This window comes from Anastrepha ludens, chromosome 3 (genome assembly GCF_028408465.1).
Source record: "Anastrepha ludens isolate Willacy chromosome 3, idAnaLude1.1, whole genome shotgun sequence".
Classification (NCBI taxonomy): Eukaryota; Metazoa; Arthropoda; class Insecta; order Diptera; family Tephritidae; genus Anastrepha; species Anastrepha ludens.
Genome location: NC_071499.1, coordinates 127,735,465 through 127,756,315, shown reverse-complemented (window position 1 = coordinate 127,756,315; position 20,851 = coordinate 127,735,465). Strand labels below are relative to the sequence as shown.

General features: G+C 38.8%; 1 protein-coding gene across 5 annotated transcripts; it reads right to left on the bottom strand.

The window, feature by feature from the left end:
- Nucleotides 1-5,661: 5,661 nt before the first annotated feature.
- On the bottom strand, nucleotides 5,662-20,805 carry LOC128859175 (UDP-glycosyltransferase UGT5-like). Of its 5 annotated transcripts, none has more exons than XM_054095946.1 (2): nucleotides 20,043-20,805; nucleotides 5,662-6,678 (listed from the first exon to the last, which is right to left on the bottom strand). In XM_054095946.1, the coding sequence occupies exons 1-2, from the start codon at nucleotides 20,732-20,734 to the stop codon at nucleotides 5,760-5,762; spliced, it is 1,611 nt and encodes a 536-aa protein (XP_053951921.1). In that variant the 5' UTR covers nucleotides 20,735-20,805; the 3' UTR covers nucleotides 5,662-5,759. The 5 variants fall into 5 exon arrangements, with proteins under 5 accessions (XP_053951921.1, XP_053951922.1, XP_053951923.1 ...); XM_054095947.1 differs by lacking the exon at nucleotides 20,043-20,805 and adding an exon at nucleotides 18,411-19,126; XM_054095948.1 differs by lacking the exon at nucleotides 20,043-20,805 and adding an exon at nucleotides 14,508-15,309.
- Nucleotides 20,806-20,851: the final 46 nt, after the last annotated feature.

Here is a 20,851-nt window from a genome sequence, read left to right as displayed (position 1 = left end):
ATATGTAGGCATTACCGCATCAGCCAAGACGAGATGGGGTTTTAAAGTTTTTTTTTTTTAATTTTAAGGAAGAAACTTTAGAGTTCACAATTAATTACAACCATGACACCTGCGATATAAATTACTTGAAACTAACAATAAATAACAATACTTAATAATTTGGTAATTTAGTTACTCGAAAAGTAGGACACTTTATGTGCCCACCACTGTAAGTCGGAAGCCAGTGTATGTTTGCAAACATTTCGTCAGCGTAAAATTTTTTATGATGAGCAAAACGCGTTTTATATGCATACAAAGAAGCTAAGATTCAATATATTCATAGTATATACATATATATCTGCAAATTTATGTATGCACGTAGGCACATTAAGAAGGATCTGTTTTCATTTCCACTAAAATATTTCGGAAAAATTCGTGAGTTACCCCAAACTGAAAATGCCTCCCAAAATCGTGTTTTTTATAAGTAAACTAAGTTTTTAAAAATATATTTTCAAAAAAAAAAAAACAATTAAAAGGTTGGCGTGAAAATGTTGAAACATTTTAGCAACAGAACCAAAATAATGATATGTGCAAACAACGAATTGCAACGAATTAGAATATATATATAATTGGCGCATACATCCTTTTTGGGTGTTTGGCCGAGCTCCTCCTCCTATTTGTGGTGTGCGTCTTAATGTGGTTTCGCAAATGGAGGGACCTACAGTTTCAAGCCGACTCAGAACGGCAGATATTTTTATGAGGAGCTTTTTCATGGCAGAAATACACTCGGAGGATTACCATTGCCTGCCAAGAGGCGACCGCTATTAGAAAAATGTTTTTCTTAATTTTGGTGTTTCACCGAGATTCAAACCAACGTTCTCTCTGTGAATTTCGAATGGTAATCACGCACCAACCCATTCGACTACTACCCATTAGAATAGTTAAATAAAAAACTTAAAAAGGGTGAAAAAAAACCTTTCCAGTGATGCCTTAGATGTCTAAATCAGTCAAAATTTGGCTGTGTTACTCAAGTTCTTCAGAAATATATCTTCAAAAAAAAAAAAATCAAATATAGTACAAACAATTTTATTATTTTAATTCCTTCTGTGCCTTTGTCCGGCATTATTAAACACGCGCTTAAAATGCCTGGGAGCCCCATTGTTTGAGGGTCTGGAGGATGTCTCAAAAGCAGATCTCCCAGCTCTGCTTAGATTCGCCAAAAGCGTTGACATCCTACATGATGTCTACTTTCAGAATTCATAGAGGTCGGTTTCCATCTGGTATCGCTAGGGACTAAAAGGTCTATGCGTGGCTTAATGAAATTTTTTAAGAAAATTTTTTAATCCTATTTTTTTTAATCCCCTCAGATGACAGAGGAGATTTTAAATCTAATTTTATTTATAAAAACAACATTTTCGGAGGTACCTTCAAATATTTTTCGGAAAATATTCAAATATTTTGTCGAAGGTTTCTTTTTTTAAATATCGATAATTTCATATTCCCGCTGGGAACGTCTAAAAACAAATTTTATTCAGAAAAAAATTTTGCAAAAAATTTTGATGGAAGTTTTTTAAAATATAATTCATTTTATATATCCGCAGGAAAACAGTACCGTTTTTTGCTTGTATGGAAAGCGATGCATCCTAATGTGCATATAAAGAAACAGTGTAGCGCCCGGCATGCCAGAGAGAATTGCGTATATTAGCGGGCCAAAACACAAACACAGAATAAAAGATACAGTGGCGAAGGCAAAGAAAACGTGTACAAATACTCACATGCACATAAAAGAATGTGCAAATTGTTGTGAACGGAGGTAACGGCAGAATGAATGAGTGAACAAATTAAACATAGAATAGAAAATAGCGAAGTAAACAATCTTAAAATCTTCTTACCAACACAAGCATGCAGGCCCATTTTTCACTAGAAGCTAGAAAACCTGTTTTTCTCTTTTTTTTACTTTTAACTTAATTACAGATTTTATAGATTGTTCTGTTCTTCTAGAAAAAATTTGTTTTATTAGGTGCGCAACTAAGTTCTCGTTGTTTTTTTTGTTACAAGTGAATCATTGAAAGTATTTCCCATCGCTAAAACTGTTCATCTTTTGAGGCTATCCACGGATAAAGCCATTATTTGATGTCGTCATATGAACGGGACTGCTGGTCAGCTAGACCATGTGCCATCGATCAGAACAGGTGATAATCGGATTGCGCAATATATGGAGACTATGGCGGGTGGGGTAAGATTTCCCATTTCAGTGTTTCCAGGTAGGTTTTAACAGATTTGGCAACGTGAGGCCGAGCGTTATCATGCTGAATCACTTTTTCATGCCTCTCCGCGTATCGCGGCCGCTTCTCGCGCAGTGCTCGGCTCAATCGCATCAATTGAAGTCGATACCGATTCTCAGTGATGGTTTCGCTTGGTTTTAACAATTCATAATAAATAACACCAATTTGGTCCCACCAAATACATAGCATAAACTTCGCAGCGTGAATATTCGGCCGAGGCGACGACGTAGAAGCATGACCGGGCAGCCCAAATGACTTTCTTTTCTTTGGATTGCTGTAATGAACCCATTTTTCATCACCCTTTTTTGCCGCTGGAGCAGTTGTTCACAGACGAAAAAACGACATTCAACATCCCTTGGTTTGAACTCATAAGGAACCCAAGACCCCCGTCTCTGAATCATTCCCAAAGCATGCAATCGCTTGGAAATGTATTGGCGGGTAACTCCCAATACTGAAGCAACCTCTAGACACAGATCCTCATTGAGCAATGCCTCCAATTCAGCGTCTTCGCGGTCGTCAACATTAAAATCACCGTCTTTTAAGCGACGGAACCAATCTCGGCACGTTGTTTCACTTAAAGCAGCATCTCCATAAACTTTTTGTAGCTCTCGATGCACTTCAGCCGTTTTTTTTTCGAATTATTATTCGGCACAAAATCACACATTTTCACAAAACCAAAAATATATGATACCAAAACAAAATCACTAATGTGTCGAAGCAGTTTGTTTACCATATGTCTAAGCTTGGTTTATGACGTTTAGGTTATGTTAGAATCGACTAGCACACACTGCTGGCGACATCTCCGTGGCGATAGCGTCCTGTTTTTGAAAAATTTCGAGAAGGAAAACACAGCACCGTCAGCAGAAAAAATTGTCAAAAATCAATGCGATTTTTGAGCCACTTAAAACTTGCATTTTGGACAACGGATAACAAAACTGCACACTCGAAAATTTTCCAGAAATTCTGATTAAAAGGTTTGAAATTTTGATGAAAATTCGCCGAATTTGTAATATATAAATTGTGATATTTTGTGTTCTATGGTTTTTGTTGTAGTATTTTAAGTATTGTTTTATAAAAAAAACTGAAATTAAAAAATAAATAAAAAAACTTGTCAATATGTGACAATACTTGAAAATAAATTATCGCCATTTCATCAAATAACGAGTGACGCCTATGAAGTGTTTTGAAATTATTGCTAAATATAGGAAATAAAAACTTTTAGCCACACACGCACACACATGTATGCATAGCTTATCTTTCACTTATGTACGTTATGATTGCATGTGAGGCCATTTGGGTGATCCGGATAACCCCACAAGGTGTGGAGACTCTACATGCGAGTGTACATATATAAATTATGATAGTAATAATAAGAGAACGACCGAACATCGAACGAAGGTCGAACCGAATTTCGGCCGAAACCGAACCGAATATTTTCAAGTACCCAAGCAATAAATAAGCGCATACTTTTCAAAAGTCAAGTAGCTTTAATACTAAAAAAGAAAAAATGTACATAAGTTTCAATCACATCAATTTCAGCTAATAACATAAACAGCATTTTCACCTTGCAAGCGGTATGGCTAAAGCGGTAAGCTAAAGAGCTGACCTGCAGCACTGAGCTCTCCAGCCTCACACGTTGAAGGCGCAGATAGATATTTAGAAGCAACTTTTTCAACAGAATATTTGAGCTTTAATATCAGTATTTAAAAATATTGCAATTTCTTGGCTGCAGATATTTTATAACATTAACGATCAATTCAATATTTATTGAAAAATTATTTGTTTTAATTGTCAAGTCGAAACCGAACCGAACTTTCATGATCGCACATGACCGAAATCGAAGTTCGGTCGTTATCTGGTAATAATAAAATAAAATATAAAAATGGGGGACAGGTGGCAATGTTTTTTTTCATTGTACTGTATTTTAAAAATAAAATCACAGGTGTTTAGACGTACTTTTGCGCTTATATGTACATATAAATAGATATACACAAATACATATAATAAAAATTAACCCTGGACTTTGGCAGCATTTTTCATATCTATTTTATATGTTTATGAACATACTTAACTTAGAAGTTCATGTATTATTTAATATTTAATTCTATGCTTAGTCTTGCCATTAATTCTGTGACAAATTTTATAATGCACGGCGAGAATCAATTCGCAGAAAAAGCTCCGTTATTTTTGCTTTTGTTCGTATGCATTGTCTACTCATAAATTATACTCAGTTTCGCATTGCAAAAGTGCGGCAAAAGTGCGGCAAAAGTGCAAGTGAGATTTACTTCTGAAGTGACAGACAGAAACAGAAGTAGTCGTCCTCGCGTGGTTCGCGCCAGTGTAGCCATAAAAGCCGTTTGAGAAAGAATTCGCTGAAATCCCCTTAAAAAGCAGAAAATCATGTCCAGGGAAATGAATGTATCGACCAGATCCATATCAAGACTAATTAAAGATGATCTCCACATGAAAGCCTTCCCTTTTGACAACGCGCTTAAAGAAATTTAGACTCGACAGAAGCAAGCGGCTTTTTCGGCGGCACGCGATTAACGGCCATGAAAATATTCTTTTCACATATGAGAAAATTTTCACAGTTGAAGAAGTGAATAGTATTTAATAAGCAAAACGACAAAATCTATGCTAAAACTTCTAAAAACGCAAAAAAATGTTGTTCCAAGGGTTCGGCGTGGCCACCATCCAGCCTCTTTTATGCTTTGGTGTGGAGTGTCTTGTAAAGGCGTTTCATCTCCTCATTTCTGCGAAAAAGGTGTTAAGACCGTGGCCAAAGCGTACCAGGAGGATGTCTTAGAAGGCGTGGTGTGGCAGTTAAGCAGTACTCTCTGTAATGGAAAGCGTTTGATCTTCCAGCAAGATTCCGTTCCAGCCCAAAAGGCTAAAACAACCAAGCAGTGGATAAATATCAATATTCCTGGGTTCATGGCCCCAGAAGATTAGCTGCTTGGAAGTTCACATCTGAATTCATTGGACTACAGTTTGTGTTCTGAATTGGAGAACATGGCCTGTCGAAAACCTGATAGAAATTTGGATGGGTTGGAGCGCGACTACCATTTGGAATTCGGGGTATGTTGGTTCGAATCTCCGTGAAACACCAAAATGAAGAAACAGTTTTTTCTCATAGCGGACCCCTCTTAGCAGGCAAAGACAAACCTGCGAGTGTATTTCTGCTCCAGAATAAAAAAGTTTAATGCGTATTTTCATTTGGAAAAATTCGTTTCTAAAATCTTTATTTTGTACAAATATTTCCTTATCTTATTAGGACAGTATTTGTCTTCTAATTTCGCATAACGATAATATGCAAGAATATGGTAAATATTTTCTCATCAAATTTCTCAAACGCTAGGAACGCTAATCCATTCAAATTTATTAACGAAGCACAAAATAAAACAAATAAAAATATTTATTTAGTTAAAAAAATCGATCATACTTTACAACTCAATTATTTATAATACTAAACTATATTAAAAATATTTCTCCCATTTACTCGTTCTTTTTCGCTTTCTTCACCTTAACTTTGGTCACCTTGGCTGTTTTTGTCTTTCTCCTACAACACAGCAGCATGCAAATCTTCACGAACACAGCCACAACGCAGCCAACGATTGCCAATAAAAAGCCGATTACATCGAGTGACATTAGTTGCCAGCGATTCATGTGGACCGCCGGCGATTGCATGTGCTTGGCGCCGTTATGCCGCAGTACATACTCCACCCAGTAGACGACTGTCTCACGCGGTGACATTGGACGGTCGCGATACAAGCGCGAGAAGTCACGCACCGTCTTTGTATACTTGGGATTGTGCAGCACTTCCTGTATGGCTTTGTTAAGACTCTCCTCCGACAACGTTATGTAGTCCACGGAGAGGCCGTAGCCCGAACGTTCAACATTTGCCATATTTGATGGCTGATCGCCAAAGAGCGGTATGCCCACCATGGGCACGCCATGATATTGTGCCTCCACCACGCTGCCCATACCGCCATGTGTGATGAACAGCTTGATATTAGGATGCGCGAGTATGTCGTCCTGTGGCAGCCAATCCTTGTAGATGATGTTGTTCGATTGACCAGGTCGGTCTGAGTCGCCCCATTTCCATAGCACTTTGTAAGGCAGCTTCGAGATAACATTGAACATTATCTTCGCCTTCTCTTCGGTTAGATGTGTACTTTGAATGTTGGTGCCCAAACTGAAATAGATGACACCCTCTTTGGCTTCGTCGAGCACCTTACCAATATCCGCGGGCAGAGGATCGGGTTTCTCTTTGATTTGTATGCCACCGATTTCGATTAGATTGGGAACGTTGGGACGAATTGGACCCTGGCTGAAGTGGTGATTGACGAAGACCAGCGAGACATTTTTGCGCACCTCATCGAGTGGTGGGTAACGATCTGGCGGGAAGTTGTAGCTAAAAGAGAAGACAGTGGAAAGCATAATGAGATTTAAATAATTGGTAAAGGGTATATTTGAATAAAGAAAGGAGGAGAGCATCAGAGCATCTTCTGATACCAATCACTGCTGACACTCAATTAAAAGTGAATTTTATAGCACGCTCCTAAAATTCCCAGAAATTTTCAACTCTTAAAATTTTCGTTGATTAATTCAATAGTTTCAATGGCTTAGAAAAACTCACGTAAATGCGTTGAGCTGTGAGTTCAAGTCTTTCTGCTTAATTTTCGACTATTTGTTTTTAATTTCTATGAGCAGCTTTTTCATAACAGAAATACATTCAGAGGTTTGGCATGGCCTGCGATTGGCGACTACGATTAGAATAAACTTTTGCTATCATGTCATACCATATAACTGAATTAGAATTTCACGAGCCGTAAAGTTGAAAATATAAACTGTTCACCTGTGGACCTCGTGGTTTTCTGACTGCGAACTTCGATCCGCAATATATTGATCACCGAACTCTGACTCTTGCGCTAATAATTGAACTTATTTAATTGGTAGAGAATACTCTATGGTCTTCATTTTTGTCCGATGTCTTATATGGCCTTATTGATTTTTAAGTCAGACTGGCTTGCTTAAAGCTTCTTAAGTCAGAGTTTCTTGCAGACTCAAGCCGAGGAGTTCCAGTTTACGAATATATAACCCATAACACAAGCGATTGCTCACTTTAACTTCGCGAGCAACACATTTTTTTACTTTATATATATATTATATATATATAATTGGCACGTAAGCCCTTTACGGGTGTTTGGCCGAGCTCCTTTGTTGTTGTTGTAGCAGCATAAACATTCCCCATACTTACATACGGGGAATGCTGCTGGAGTGACAGTCCTTGGCCGGATATAAATCCGGGTCGTTTCGGTAACGTAGAACCGACTGTCGTGGAAACGTGGCCGAGCTCCTCTTCCTATTTGGTGTGCGTCTTTATGTTATTGCAGTAATGGAGGGACCTACAGTTTCAAGCGGATTCCGAACGGTAGATATTTTTATGAGGAGTTTTTTCATGGCAGAAATACACTCGGAGGTTTGGCATTGCCTGCCGAGGGGCGACCGCTATTAGAAAAATGTTTTTCTTCATTTTGGTGTTTCATCGAGATTCGAACCGACGTGCTCTCTGTAAATTGCGAATGGTAGTCGCGCACCAACCCATTCGGCTACGGCGGCCAAATACTTTGCTTGTATTTAAACGTCAGAATCACTTTCACCCGGTACATTTTTCCCACTTTTATTTCCTACTTTCCTTTCTCAACGATTTCTCTCAAAACAACTTTTCATTCTCAGACAAATTTATTACTTTTTCTCTCACTCAACTTACTCGTAAAACTTTTGTGATTCTCGCTCCACTTTCAGGGTTATAAAATATGTTTCGAAAATGGATACAACAAAATTCTGTACACGTTCCCAAAAGTCCAATGGCTGCTTGCATTCGCTGAACAGGGTCGGGACATAGGCGGCCTCTATTGGATTCTTCACTAAATTGTGTACCGCAAAAATGGGTTGTACCATAAACGAGATCACAATTGGTGCTTCAAAATGCGCGCTGAGACCCAAATGAAAATCATTCATGAAGTAACCCAGCACAATGAGATCGAAGCTGCCTGCACCATGCGTGGCAAGGAAATGCTTCAAATTCGGATTTGAAAACGATTGATTGGCTAAATTGGTGACTTCTTTAATGAAGTGTGGATAACGTGCGATCAAGGATTGCTCTTTTTTAACCAAACGACGTAGAAAGTCCTTAGGAAACAAAGGCAGATCCAATTGTATGTATTCATACTTGGCCCACTTGTAGGGGTTTTTGGTTGAAGACAGTACAGTGACATTGTGTCCCGCTTTGTTGAGCGCGTCAGCGATGGCACAATGAATGCGCAGATGCGATGGTGAAGGTGATGGGAAGAAGCCAAGGATACGCGCGGAATGTACTAGCGATGGTAAGCTAACGAAGCCACCCAGGAGAAAGACAAAGAAAAACGCGACGGTGATAAATGATGTACCGCGTAAAATCATTATAACGGAGCTGGTGAATACCGAATCACTTTCATATCCAAAGGCAACTGCGTACATCAAAAGTTAGTTGGATGTATTAAACCAGTCGCATCAACAAAGAGAACAAAGATTAGATCATTATTAATGAAGACTTTGCTTACTAAATATTTGCATGAGGATTAGACGGGGCAAGAACCACTTAACTGCAGCAAAATGAGATTAAGAAAACACTTAACGGTATCAGTATTTACTCAAGTGTGTGGCTGCATTTAATACAAACGGCGAACTTTTAATAGCAGGTGGCATCTATAAATTTGCTAATATGTGAAAAAGTTGATAGAACGCCTCTGATACGGTGTGATAAGAGACGTGGGACTGGCACAAATGATAGATGAGAAAGCGTTTTAAGTAACTGCTCTAGACATGAGAAGTCTGAAAGTAAAAATAAGGTTTTTTTTATCTCGGCGCCTAATGAACAATGGCGAGCAATAGTTGTAAAACAATAAATCTTAGTCCAATTAGTTTAGTTTGCTGATTAACTTAGGTAGAGCAGAAACCTGTTTGTTTTCGAGCAGAAAAGAGGAGGTGTGTAATAGGGTTTTATCTATAGTCATCTCATCGGATAGCTCAGATAATTTCTTGCTGCCGAAAAACAGCCACTAAAGTCTGCTATCTAGGAGGCTGGTATCTATGTAGATGAACCTTCTGATTCTCCAAAGATCTTAGGGAAGATGAACAGTTTAAATAGAAAGTTGGCAGAACACCAGGGAAAAAGATGAACTGAAAAGAATAAGAAGATACTTCTGAACTAAATCAAAGAGTATCTACGAAATTTGATCGAGTAGGAAGTGGAGGCTCTGTCATCCTCATGAGCAGCTCAATAAATCGGAATCAAACACATGCATATGCCGGTTTTGAGAAGTGAATAAGGAAACTCCAAAACACAAGCACCCACGAAATTAGATTTCAATCTGCTAGTTGTTGTGATCCTTACTACTCCCAAAATGTGGAAGAAAAAATTGGAATGAGTGATTAAATTTGTAAAAATTTCATAGCAGAAATACACTCGGAAGTTTGCCATTGCCTGCCCAGGGGCGCCCGCTATTAGAAAAATTAGTCTATTATTTAATGTTTACGCACGAAGATTGGAACCTACGCACTTCCGAATGGTAGTCACGCACTAACCCATTCGGCTACGGCGGCCGGCCAAAGTCTTAATAGAGTTCACAAAAATGGTTAGTGGGAACTGAGATTAACTACATTTTGAAATTTAGTTGAAATAAAATTTGCTTAAAAACTGGGATCGGTTTATGTGCGGCCTGTTGGACCTGCACTGTTTGTGTGAAAGGCTAAAATGAGAGCTAGAGCAAGTCAGCAATTGGTCTCGGCTAGGAAAATAGTTTTAGAGATATTTTAAAAGTAAAAGTTTGCGTTGTTCAAGTCGTCTAGCTCAAAAAACTGTAGTCCCATCACGCATTCACAACGCCTAACTAAAGCTCGGTTAGCCACACAGTCACACCAGCGCCCGTTATCTATTGTTCAAGCTATTTTATATAGTATACAATGCCCGATTCTCTCGGCATCCGAAAATTGTTAATGAAATGTTGTATCCATCCAACAGGTTCACCAACGTAAATCACTTAACACCTTCCACAAAATTTGGGTTTGTTAGCCCCTCAATCACACTTGAACACTCTTCTCACTCACTTGTAGTATTTTCTTGTGTGATACTCCAACATTGTTTGCACCACATTTTCCTCGATTATCGCGACAATCATATTTTTTACACGCTCTCGGAAATTCATTGGCTGCACCAAATAGCCAAATATGCCTGGTATATATGCCGGCTCGCTGGGATTCCCCACATATCTATTCACCGCATAGATCGGCTGAATCATGAAAGAGAAAGCAATGGGGCAGCGAAAATGCGCCGCCAAACCTAACAGAAAATCGTTCATGAAATATCCGAAGAGCAGCAAGTCGAAATCCCCCGCACGGTGCTGCTGCAGAAACTGCTGCACGCGCGGATGATGCAACGTTTCATTGGCATTTCGATTAATCGAACTCAACATGGAGCCAAAGCGTCGCCAAAATGCTTGACGTTTATTTACCATATCCGTAGACATGAGTGGATGTGCGCCCATGGTTTGCAATTCGATATATTTATATTTGGCATGCTTGCGTACATTCGGTCCGGAAGCGATGACTGTGACGTCATGACCGGCATGCGCCAGCGCATCGGCCACTGCGCAGTGTACAATGATGTGCGATTTGGAAGGTGAAGTAAAAAAGCCAAGTACACGCGCCGCTTCACCACATGCCGACGGATAGACGGAGAGTAGGCACGATACGGCGATGCAGATTCCGAGCGCTCGGGGGCGGCACGGGTAGCGCAAGCACATCTTATGGAGTAGACGAACGAAACGTGAGATGACGGTCTATGGTGGTCTATGTAATTGGACAATTCGTTGAATACTGAGTGGTAGAACCCGTTTTCGGCTAACATAAATACACAGCAGGCAACAACTGTTAGCTGGCGGTTTTTACTTTGGCTAGTGATGACTAAGTAAAAATGCCTGAAATTCGGAGACTTATTGAGAGTGATTATTGTGGAGCTTGCTTCTTTTTAGTTGAGTTGTGTTGTTTATGCGCGTGTGCGCTTCAAATGAGCAGTGCAGTCGACTTTTTTGTGTTCCAAAATTGTGACGCTACATTAATCCATTTGGGGCTTGTACTGGTTTGCGCTCTTTTTGCAGGCAATGCTCGCAAATGGCTGATTTACTGTCATTGTCACTTACCCGGCTGCACATCGCGTTAACAGTACTCGGTTCTTAGAGAGTTTTTCAGAATCTCCTGTTGAGCTGACAAAGTGCTTACAAAACACAAACTTCTTTTTCCTTTTTATTAGCTTCTTTGTATGGATTAACCCAACCTAACTTTTAATTTTTGCTTAAAAACCTTCGCTTTTTCAACACTCTTCTTATTTCTCCCTCACATTTCGTGTACATTCTCGTTTAATTTTTCCAACTTGAATTTGCGCAATATTTTGTTATATTTTTCTAGTTGTTGTACAACCACTCTACGCCAGTTTTTAGCTGGTCCTCTCTGACACTCACAGTCGTACTCGCTTTCTTTTGCTGGCGCAGTATCTGCGTCAAAACTGATAATTTCTGGTTTCTAATTGATGTAGTTACAAAGTGGTTCATATATAACTAGTGATTTTATGGCTCCCTCTAAATTTTCACTACCGCGGCGTAAGTGTGAGAAAATTTTCTTGACGCCAGTTGCAAGGCATTGTGTTGAGACTTTGCTATTGATTACAAGTTTTTGTGCGAAGAGTAAATGAAAAACGCCGAGTAGGGTTGGGGGTAAAGGTTGGAGTCAAATTTAATACACACTCTAATTAATGTGACTATAATAAAATTTTGACATCTAATTAGAAAAGTGTGTCGACTGGATTCGTTAAATTTTCTTCCTAATGGATTCTAGTGTAAATAATTACAACAACCCCTAATTTAATAGAAGCTATGCTAATTTTTGTATCAAGTGGGGGCAGGGGTAAGGTATTTGAATTTTTTAGCTTTTTTTTAATTTTTTTAGATGAATGCATAATAACTGAAGAATATTGTGTTGAAATTTCAAATTCATTGGAGCTTAGTTGACAAAATTGTGAGTATTCAAGCGTACGTTGCTCCAGGCTGGGTTTCTTTACTTCTTCGAGTTTAAAGCGTTTTTTGAAACTTGTTATTCTTGAAGTCTATGTACGCCATTGCCCTAAATCAACTGTGCCAATCCTTTCGAAATTTTGAATAGTACTTCTTCTTATAACTTTACAATAACAATTTAACCGATTTAATTTTTGGAAAAATGAGTTTTTTGGTGAAAATGAGCTTCCAGGTGCTACGAAAAATTGAAAAATAAAAATAAAACCTGGGAACACTTTGCCAAACAAATACTCTAATAAATGCAGTTACGTTTTTTTGCTTTAGATGATTCTGTTGCGAGTTATGATGCACTCGTATACCGAAAATCAACTTTTTTCCAAGGTTTCTCTGGAGATTCACTGCCGAAAGAAATTCTGAAAAATGTGCCATTTTCACCTCACTCTCTACAATGCCTTTCTACCGAGCAACACTTGAACAATTTTTCTTGTGAAGTAGCCTGGTCACTAGCGTGGTAGAAGTCCACGCAAGTGCGGAAAATCTCTGATTGCCATTCACTTCGAAGTGGCCAGCACGATTCTGCTGCTTAAGGTATAAGCAACTCATAACTTTTGGGCTTTGTCCAAGTAGCTTCCGAACATTCGTTTAGAGCGAGCTAATGTGAGAATGTGGTTTACGGTCAATTAAGTAAGTAAATAAGCCTGTTCACTGGGGCCCTTCTGCAATATTCCCCCTGGTTTTAAAGCAGAAATGAAATTTTGCAAACTAAATTTAAGGCAACTTCTTTGCTCAAGAAAATGTTCACAGAATACGTGCGAAACCGTGAAAAAATGCAAATATTGACATGACATTTGGCACTAAATACCTCTGACAGTATTACCCTAACCTAAGTGAAACAACTTACTAAACAAATTTTAGCTTAATTCCCCTTATTCATTGCTTAGATCACTGGCCACTGCTTTCTACTTCGACTTACTCAAAGATTTAATGCATATCGTTTCGGCTATTGCAGAAACTAAAAGAATGAGAAGAAGGAAGAGTTTGTCAGACATCTTTTCTGTCACTGTCTTGCGCGCATGCCACTAGGTTTAGATACTTAGGAATGTAAATATCAGGTAGATCAATGGGTTTGCACATAAAACAAAATAGTTTAACGAGAAGTAGGAGTAACAATGGATCGGCAACGGTCTAAGTGAGCTGTTTCAAAGACCGACGCCACTTCTACTAACCCACCTACCTACCACCTTACTTATAGTAGTAAGATGGTACATTATTTTTTATATGACAACGTTGAAGTGATTGGCGGTCAAGCCGAGCAGTAGCAGCCAATATAGCAACGAAGGCTTCATTCCGAATTCAAATTACGTAATATCACACGAGTACAGACGAGCTTGCGATGTGACAGTAGACTTCGTTAAATGTATTGCTTCACACTACCGAGCGTTAAGTTCTAGGCGATCGCACGTACAAAAGTAAACTGAATGCGACTTTATATTGGAAGCATAAATTGAAAGTCATTGAGACAATGTTTTGCATTTTGATAGTCTCTTATCGATAATTAAAATAAATATCTTTATGGCCACAGCAGCTGCTTATACGCAGTTGCCTGTATTGGCTTGACAACAACATTTTCATATACTAGAGAAAACTATTTCGGTGTTTTGTTAGTAGTTTTTCTTCATCGGGCAATGCATCGTCATATTTAGTAAGTTGGATGACAAAAATATGATTTATTATCTAACTTTTCTACTATATATAAGAAAATAAATAATGTGTAATGAGTAGTACTGTATCCACAATAGCTGGCCAATTTTAAAAATGTAATTTATTGTTATCTTCATAAGCTAACGCCTTTTACAACTTGTTTGTGAAAGCCTCTCAAGAATTATGGACAAAACAGGTGACCTTATAAAGGGTGGTTGGAGGTACTTTTTCCAACGGAGAACCGTACAATTTTATTATGAAAACCGAAAGACCGACTCCGACTTCTACCTACCCATCTACCTACCACCTTACTTATAGTAGTGAGATGGTAAATTATTTTTTATATCCCAGGTTAAACCTTTTTTCTGAAGTGATTTAATAGAATTTTTGAATTTGTTTCCCCTTTTGCTTTTCCCTTCTTTCAAAAACTTACTCGTAAAGCTCTTGCTGTTGTTGCCTCATCAACCGTACAACGCCAAACTCTTCAAACAGCGTAACCACATAGTTCTTCATACGCGCAAAAAAATCCATCGGTTGTACCAGATTACTCAACAAGGTCGGCACGTAAGCCGCCTCGCTGGGATTGCCTAATAGCTGGTGGATCGCAACCATGGGTTGTGCCGAAAAGGACACGATAATAGGACATTGGAAATGCATAGCTAAGCCCAGATGAAACTCATTCATAAAATAACCAAGTATGAGCAAATCAAAAGCACCAGCTCTATGTTCTTCGAGAAAACGCTGAACACGTGGATTTGTGATAGATTCGTTTGCTGATTTGGATATCGCCCTCACTATACCATCAAATTTTCTATAGAAAGGCTTCGAATCATTTATCATGCCCGTTAGCACGGCGCTGCCGAATCCTGTGCCATTAATTTGTATATACTTGTACTTTGCATTTGGATATGCATTTTTCGTGCTGGCAATTACAGTGACGTCATGGCCTGCATTAGCCAATGCGTCGGCAATGGCAGCATGCACGATCAGATGCGATTTGGAGGGTGATGGAAAGAAGCCAAGTATGCGCGCCGCAGTGACAGCGTTGAAGTGATTTGCGGTCAAGCCGAGCAGTAGCAGCCAATATAGCAACGAAGGCGTCATTCCGAATTCGAATTACGTAATACAACACGAGTACATACGAGCATGCGATGTGACAGTAGACTTCGTTAAATGTATTGTTTCACACTACCGAGCGTTAAGTTCTAGGCGATCGCACGTACAAAAGTAAACTGAATGCGACTTTATACTGGAAGCATAAATTGAAAGTCATTGAGACAATGTTTTGCGTCTTGATAGTCTCTTATCGATAATTAAAATACATATTTTTATCGTCACAGCAGCTGCTTATACGCAGTTGCCTATATTGGCTGGACAACAACATTTTCATATACTAGAGAAACATGATGGACAGAATAATGAGATGGCACCTATCGTGGTGCCGTTACTTTGCACTCAGCGAATTTGACAATCAGTTACGTGGTTTTAGCTTCAGTATGGCCAGATTACCATTTTCGTAACTTGATTTAGCATGTTTTTTTGTTATTTAGTCTCGGAGTTTTAGTTCTTTCTTCATAACATTTTTCTAGCTTTTTCTAATTAAAAGTAATGTTTATAATTTTGTAAAATATACATTTTTTAAAAATTAGTTCAATAATTCACTCCGTTTTATTTAGCTTTTCTTTTTTTAACATCTGGTAGCATTGCCCGCGATTGCAGTTGTTGCTGGTGTTCTTCTGCTTTCAGCAGTCAAATCTCTCTCTCGCTACAGCAGTGTTGCCTAGCTTTGGATATAAAAATGCACTAAAATGCCCATTTAAAGAAAATAAAACACCAAATTTTTATTGAATTACTTAAAGAACTTTGTATGTGTGACGAATTGTATTTACAATGTGCGTTTGTTTAAAATAAATGTGTTATGCTTATGTACAATCTAATTTTTGGTTTTTTTTGTTAAGCGAGACTCTTTTGTTAAGGGAACGATTTTTTTGCTATATTTGAGGTTATGTATCTAGATAAGGTACTCTTTTTGTAAAAATGTCAGTATGGTTTCTTTAGTATTTTCTGGTATTTTGTGGCTTATTTTTGCAATGAATACACCTCTTGATGCCCTATGTCCCACTAAGGATTGATGGCCGGAAGAAACGATTACACCATGGTTTTAATTCGCATTCAGGAAGTTCAAACGCTTTTTAGAATGTGTAAAAAGGTTTTCAATCTTAAGAAGAATTGAGAGAAGAAGATTTAATATTATTGCATAACCTTAAAAGGAGCCAAAAATTAAATTTACCCTTTCAAATTATCAAATTTTATAAGAGTCAAACAATTGTCGTTAGCACTAAAATCTTCTCAGAGTTACCTTTTTTTAACCCGTTTTTGTTTAATAATATAGTTTTTTTTAACTTAAAGTTTAAAAAAAGAAACAAACACGAAACTTCAAAATTTTCGCATTTTGGGTATAAAAAAGCATTAAATTTATTATGAAGAGCAAGTGGTTGGCAACGCTGCACAACTCAGAGAAACGTGACGTTACGCACTCTTGATGGGCGCAATCAAGGTGGATTTAATAAGGTGACAGCATTCACCCAGCTGAATTTTTCGCCGTAGGTATGGCTTACGTCAAAATGATATGCTTTGTTTGTATGTATTGGTATGTTTATATTCGTATGTTTACATTTGCTTGCTGATTTTGACATGATGCTTACACCAAACGCAACAACAAATACATGTAGGGTTTTACTTATATGTGTTTGCTGTCACCTGTAATAAATTCGCCTTGGGCGCAATCTTCTTTCTATCATTCTTGCTAGAGAAAACTATTTCGGTGTTTTGTTAGTAGTTTTTCTTCATCGGGCAATGCATCGCCATATTTAGTAAGTTGGATGACAAAAATATGATTTATTATCTAACTTTTCTACTATAAATAAGTAAATAAATATTGTGTAATGAGCAGTAGATACTGTACCTACAATAGTTGCATTTTTAGAAATGTAATTACAACTTGTTTCTGAAAGCTTCTCAAAAATTTGGCGCAAAGCAACTTTTTACAATGGAGGTTTTTGACAGATCACACGTGACTACTGTCAAACTAAATACATAATTTTTTTCAGTATTCATTAGCGTTTCATCAAGGAAAAGCGACTCTTCGTGAAAAGTGTTTTGGGAAACGAATTTTGTTCAGCGATGAGTCCATTTTTTTCTTAATGGCTACGTCAATAAGAAAAATTGCCGTATCTGCGCGGAAGCGCAACCGGAAGCTATTCAAGAACAGCCATTACATCCATTGAAAACAACCGTTTGGTGCGACCTATGGGCTGGAAGAATCATCGGCCCATAAAACTTCAAAGTTGAGACTGGCGCCAATGTAACAGTGAATGGCGAACGCTATCGCGCCATGATAAACGACTTTTTGATTTTGATGTCGCAAATTTAAGTCCCTGATCTCTAGAACTCTTGGTTCCCACAAAACGGCGCTACTTGCCCGTGAAATAATGGATTTACTGCGTCGTTGTTCGGTGAGCAATTTACCTCTCGTCTCGGACCAGTGAATTGCCACCGAGATCGTATGATATCACACCCTTGGATTTTTATTTGTGGGGTATGTATAAATGCTTCGATTAACGCATGGGAGCCAATATTGATAAAGTAATTCACGAAATATCGACCTAAGTACTCCAGCGGGTCATTCAAAATTGGTATTTACGGATGACCGACTACGGCGCAGTTGCGGCCAACATTTGAAAGGAATTATCTTTAAAAAATATATGTATGTAATGAATGGTTCTACTAAAAATAATAAAGATTGCTCAATCAAATTGATTTTTCGTGGTTTTATTTCAATTTAAAATTAGATACATCTAAATTGATCACCCTTTATTTTTCTGGAAACGGATTAGTGGTAGAATAGGTGGTACACCGCCCATATTTTCAACAAAATTTAAGGTTTTTACGCTTCAAAGTACTGTCTATCGTTTGCCACTAACTCAACATTCGGGTGGCACAGGAATAACTAATTCTCCTACGAGCCAATCCAAGAATCGATACATTTTTCGACTTCTGCATAAAAGTAAAAATGCTAATCAGTCAAAGTATGTGTCAACGATTAAAACAGAGGATAGTCGGAAGTGGCAATGTGTACCTAAAATGTACGGTAGGTGAAGTACTCGTAAGACCTATTTCAGTGCCTCGAAGTATGCGTTCACGCCTTTTGCGGCATGAAACTGCGCGTTGTTATGCGGGTGTATTACTTTGTGGCCCATTTTCAAGCCATTGTTTTATTATTATTACAAATTAATTAACTAATATCACATTTAAACCCTTCCCCAACCGCACTTACTTGTAGAATTCTTGCAGTGGTGCTTCCATGAAGTTATCAATAGCAAACACTTCGAATAGATACCACAGAAAATTTAGCACACGATCGTGGAAAGCCATTGGTTGCATCAATCCGCTTAGGCGAGTGGGCACATAGGATATCTCATGAGAATTCGCTAGCCAATTGTGCAACTTTTGCGTTGGCGCTGCTACAGAGAACATTACAATGGGACACTTGAAATGTGCACCCAAACCCAAATGAAAATCGTTGCCCACATAAGTGATCAGCAGTAGATCGAAGCTGTCCTCTTTGTAGGAACGTAAAAACTGCTTTATTCGCGGTTGTGCCAGTGTTGCATTGTGTGTGCGGAGTAGAGGATGTAAAAGGCCCGTGTATTTGAACCCCGTCATGTCTGGCATATTTATAACCAGTTTAGTCACATTATCACCAATGGTGGGCCCATCTATGCGTATGTACCGATATTTGGCGCTCGGGTAAACATTCCTTGTGGCACCAAGCACAGTGACACTGTGGCCAGCTTGGGCGAGTGCATTCGCCAGTGCGCAATTCATCAGCTGATGCGATCGCATGGTGGTGGGGAAGAAAGCGAGTATGCGCGCACCATCGCTGCTATGGATGATGGTGGAGAGTACGAGTACGACGCTGAGTGCAATAAGCGATAATGATACGGATGCCATAATTGCTTAAACCGCAAACCGCGCGCTGACAAGGCAGTTACACTACTAAGCGTTTTGCCGCTGTTAGTTGACTGATAACTTGCTCGATATGCATGTGTATGTATGTAATTTGATTTTATATCGCAGATAAGAACTTTGATCATTATTTGCACTTGGATTTAACGAAGTGTAACAGATACAGTAACAATTATTTGATTACACGTAGCTGCCACAGGCAAACTAAATACTTTTATCTTTTAAGTTTTATATAAATTTAACTGCACCATAATCTGAAAATTCAGAAAGTGAAAAGGGACCTTTCGAAACTAAGAATCAAGCACAGTAGCCAAGAGAGTCGTTAACAAGTTCCCACGATATCCAAGCATTGCCCACGAACATTAACTGGGATCTATCTCGTAGACTACTCTCGAAGTTTTAGGAAGGGAGCGACGAAATTGGACGCCCTTTTCGATTCTATCAAAGCCAGATTCTGGAAGAAATGTCGTTTCGGAGATAGGCGGTTTTTGCTCCAGATTATATGCAGTTCGGGAAGGCTGCTTTATGCATGTGTGCTTGAAGGAACCGGTATTCGTTGGATGGACGGGGGCGTTGTTTAGATATAACTTTCTGTTTTTACCAGCATTAGTAATAGCCTCATGGGTTGGTGTGTGATTACCATTCGGAGGTGCACAGGTTCGAATCTCCGTGCATGGCACACCAAATAATAGAAAAAGTTTTTTCTAATAGGGGTCGCTCTTCGGCAAATAATGTAAACCTCCACGAAAAAGCTTCTCATAAAAAACCATACGGAGTCGACTTAAAACTCTAAGTTCATCCATTTGTGGGACAAAATCATGACGCACACTACAAATAAGAGTGCCTTCTTACGAAGGTAAAATAAACTAGAAACGTTCTATTTGTTCGCACTATTCCAACTCTCCTAAGTACCAAATTTCCTCACCACTTTCTAACTTACTCATATAACTGCTGTGCTTGTTGATCCAAATAGACACACAACAGATCCTCCACCAACGCTGTAATATAGTTTTTCACTCTTTGAAGAAAGTCCATTGGCTGCTTGAGATTACTGAACAAGGTAGGCACATAGTCTACCACATCAGGATTGCCCACAAAGCGATTAATTTGTAAAGCCGGTTGTATTACCCACAATATCACAATAGGACATTGAAAATGCGCCGCTATACCCATTTGGAATTCGTTCATCACAAAACCGAATAGTAGAAGATCAAATGCACCCGCGTGATTATCATGCAGAAAGGCGCGCATACGCGGCTCCCACAATGTCTCATTCGCCATTCGCATAGACTTTCTGGTTGTGACCAGCATACTCTGAATGAACGATTGCCGGCTATTGACGACGCTGCGCAGTGCTTTTCCATCTACTTGGCCACCATTCGGCAGCTGTAGCTGTATATATTTATATGTGGCATTTGGGTAGACATTCTTGGTCATGCCAATGACGGTGACATCATGTCCGACGCGTGCCAACTCTTCTGCGACGGAGCAGTAGATCAGCATGTGCGATTTGGAGAACGATGTGAAGAGCCCGAGTATGCGTGCGCTGGCTGCGTCTACCGATTGCGGCGAGTGCAAGGTGGAGCAGGCAAGCGTTGTGATTATTAAAATATTTAACTTTGTACTAAACATATTTAATACCGAGAATTTTCACAAGGCGAGCGTTTTAGTTAACTGACTTCTTGAAAGGTTTGCGTTAAACTGCGCTTGAGATTTGGACGTTATGTATTTGAGGTGCAGTCGTTGTGA

Bases quoted from the DNA above. Each gene is read 5' to 3' on its own strand.
- LOC128859175 (XM_054095944.1), bottom strand. From the start codon at position 8,786: ATGTACGCAGTTGCCTTTGGATATGAAAGTGATTCGGTATTCACCAGC. The intron at 6,679-8,037 runs GTAAGTTGAGTG...CTTCTCTTTTAG, and splicing joins GAATCACAAAAGTTTTACGA to CTACAACTTCCCGCCAGATC.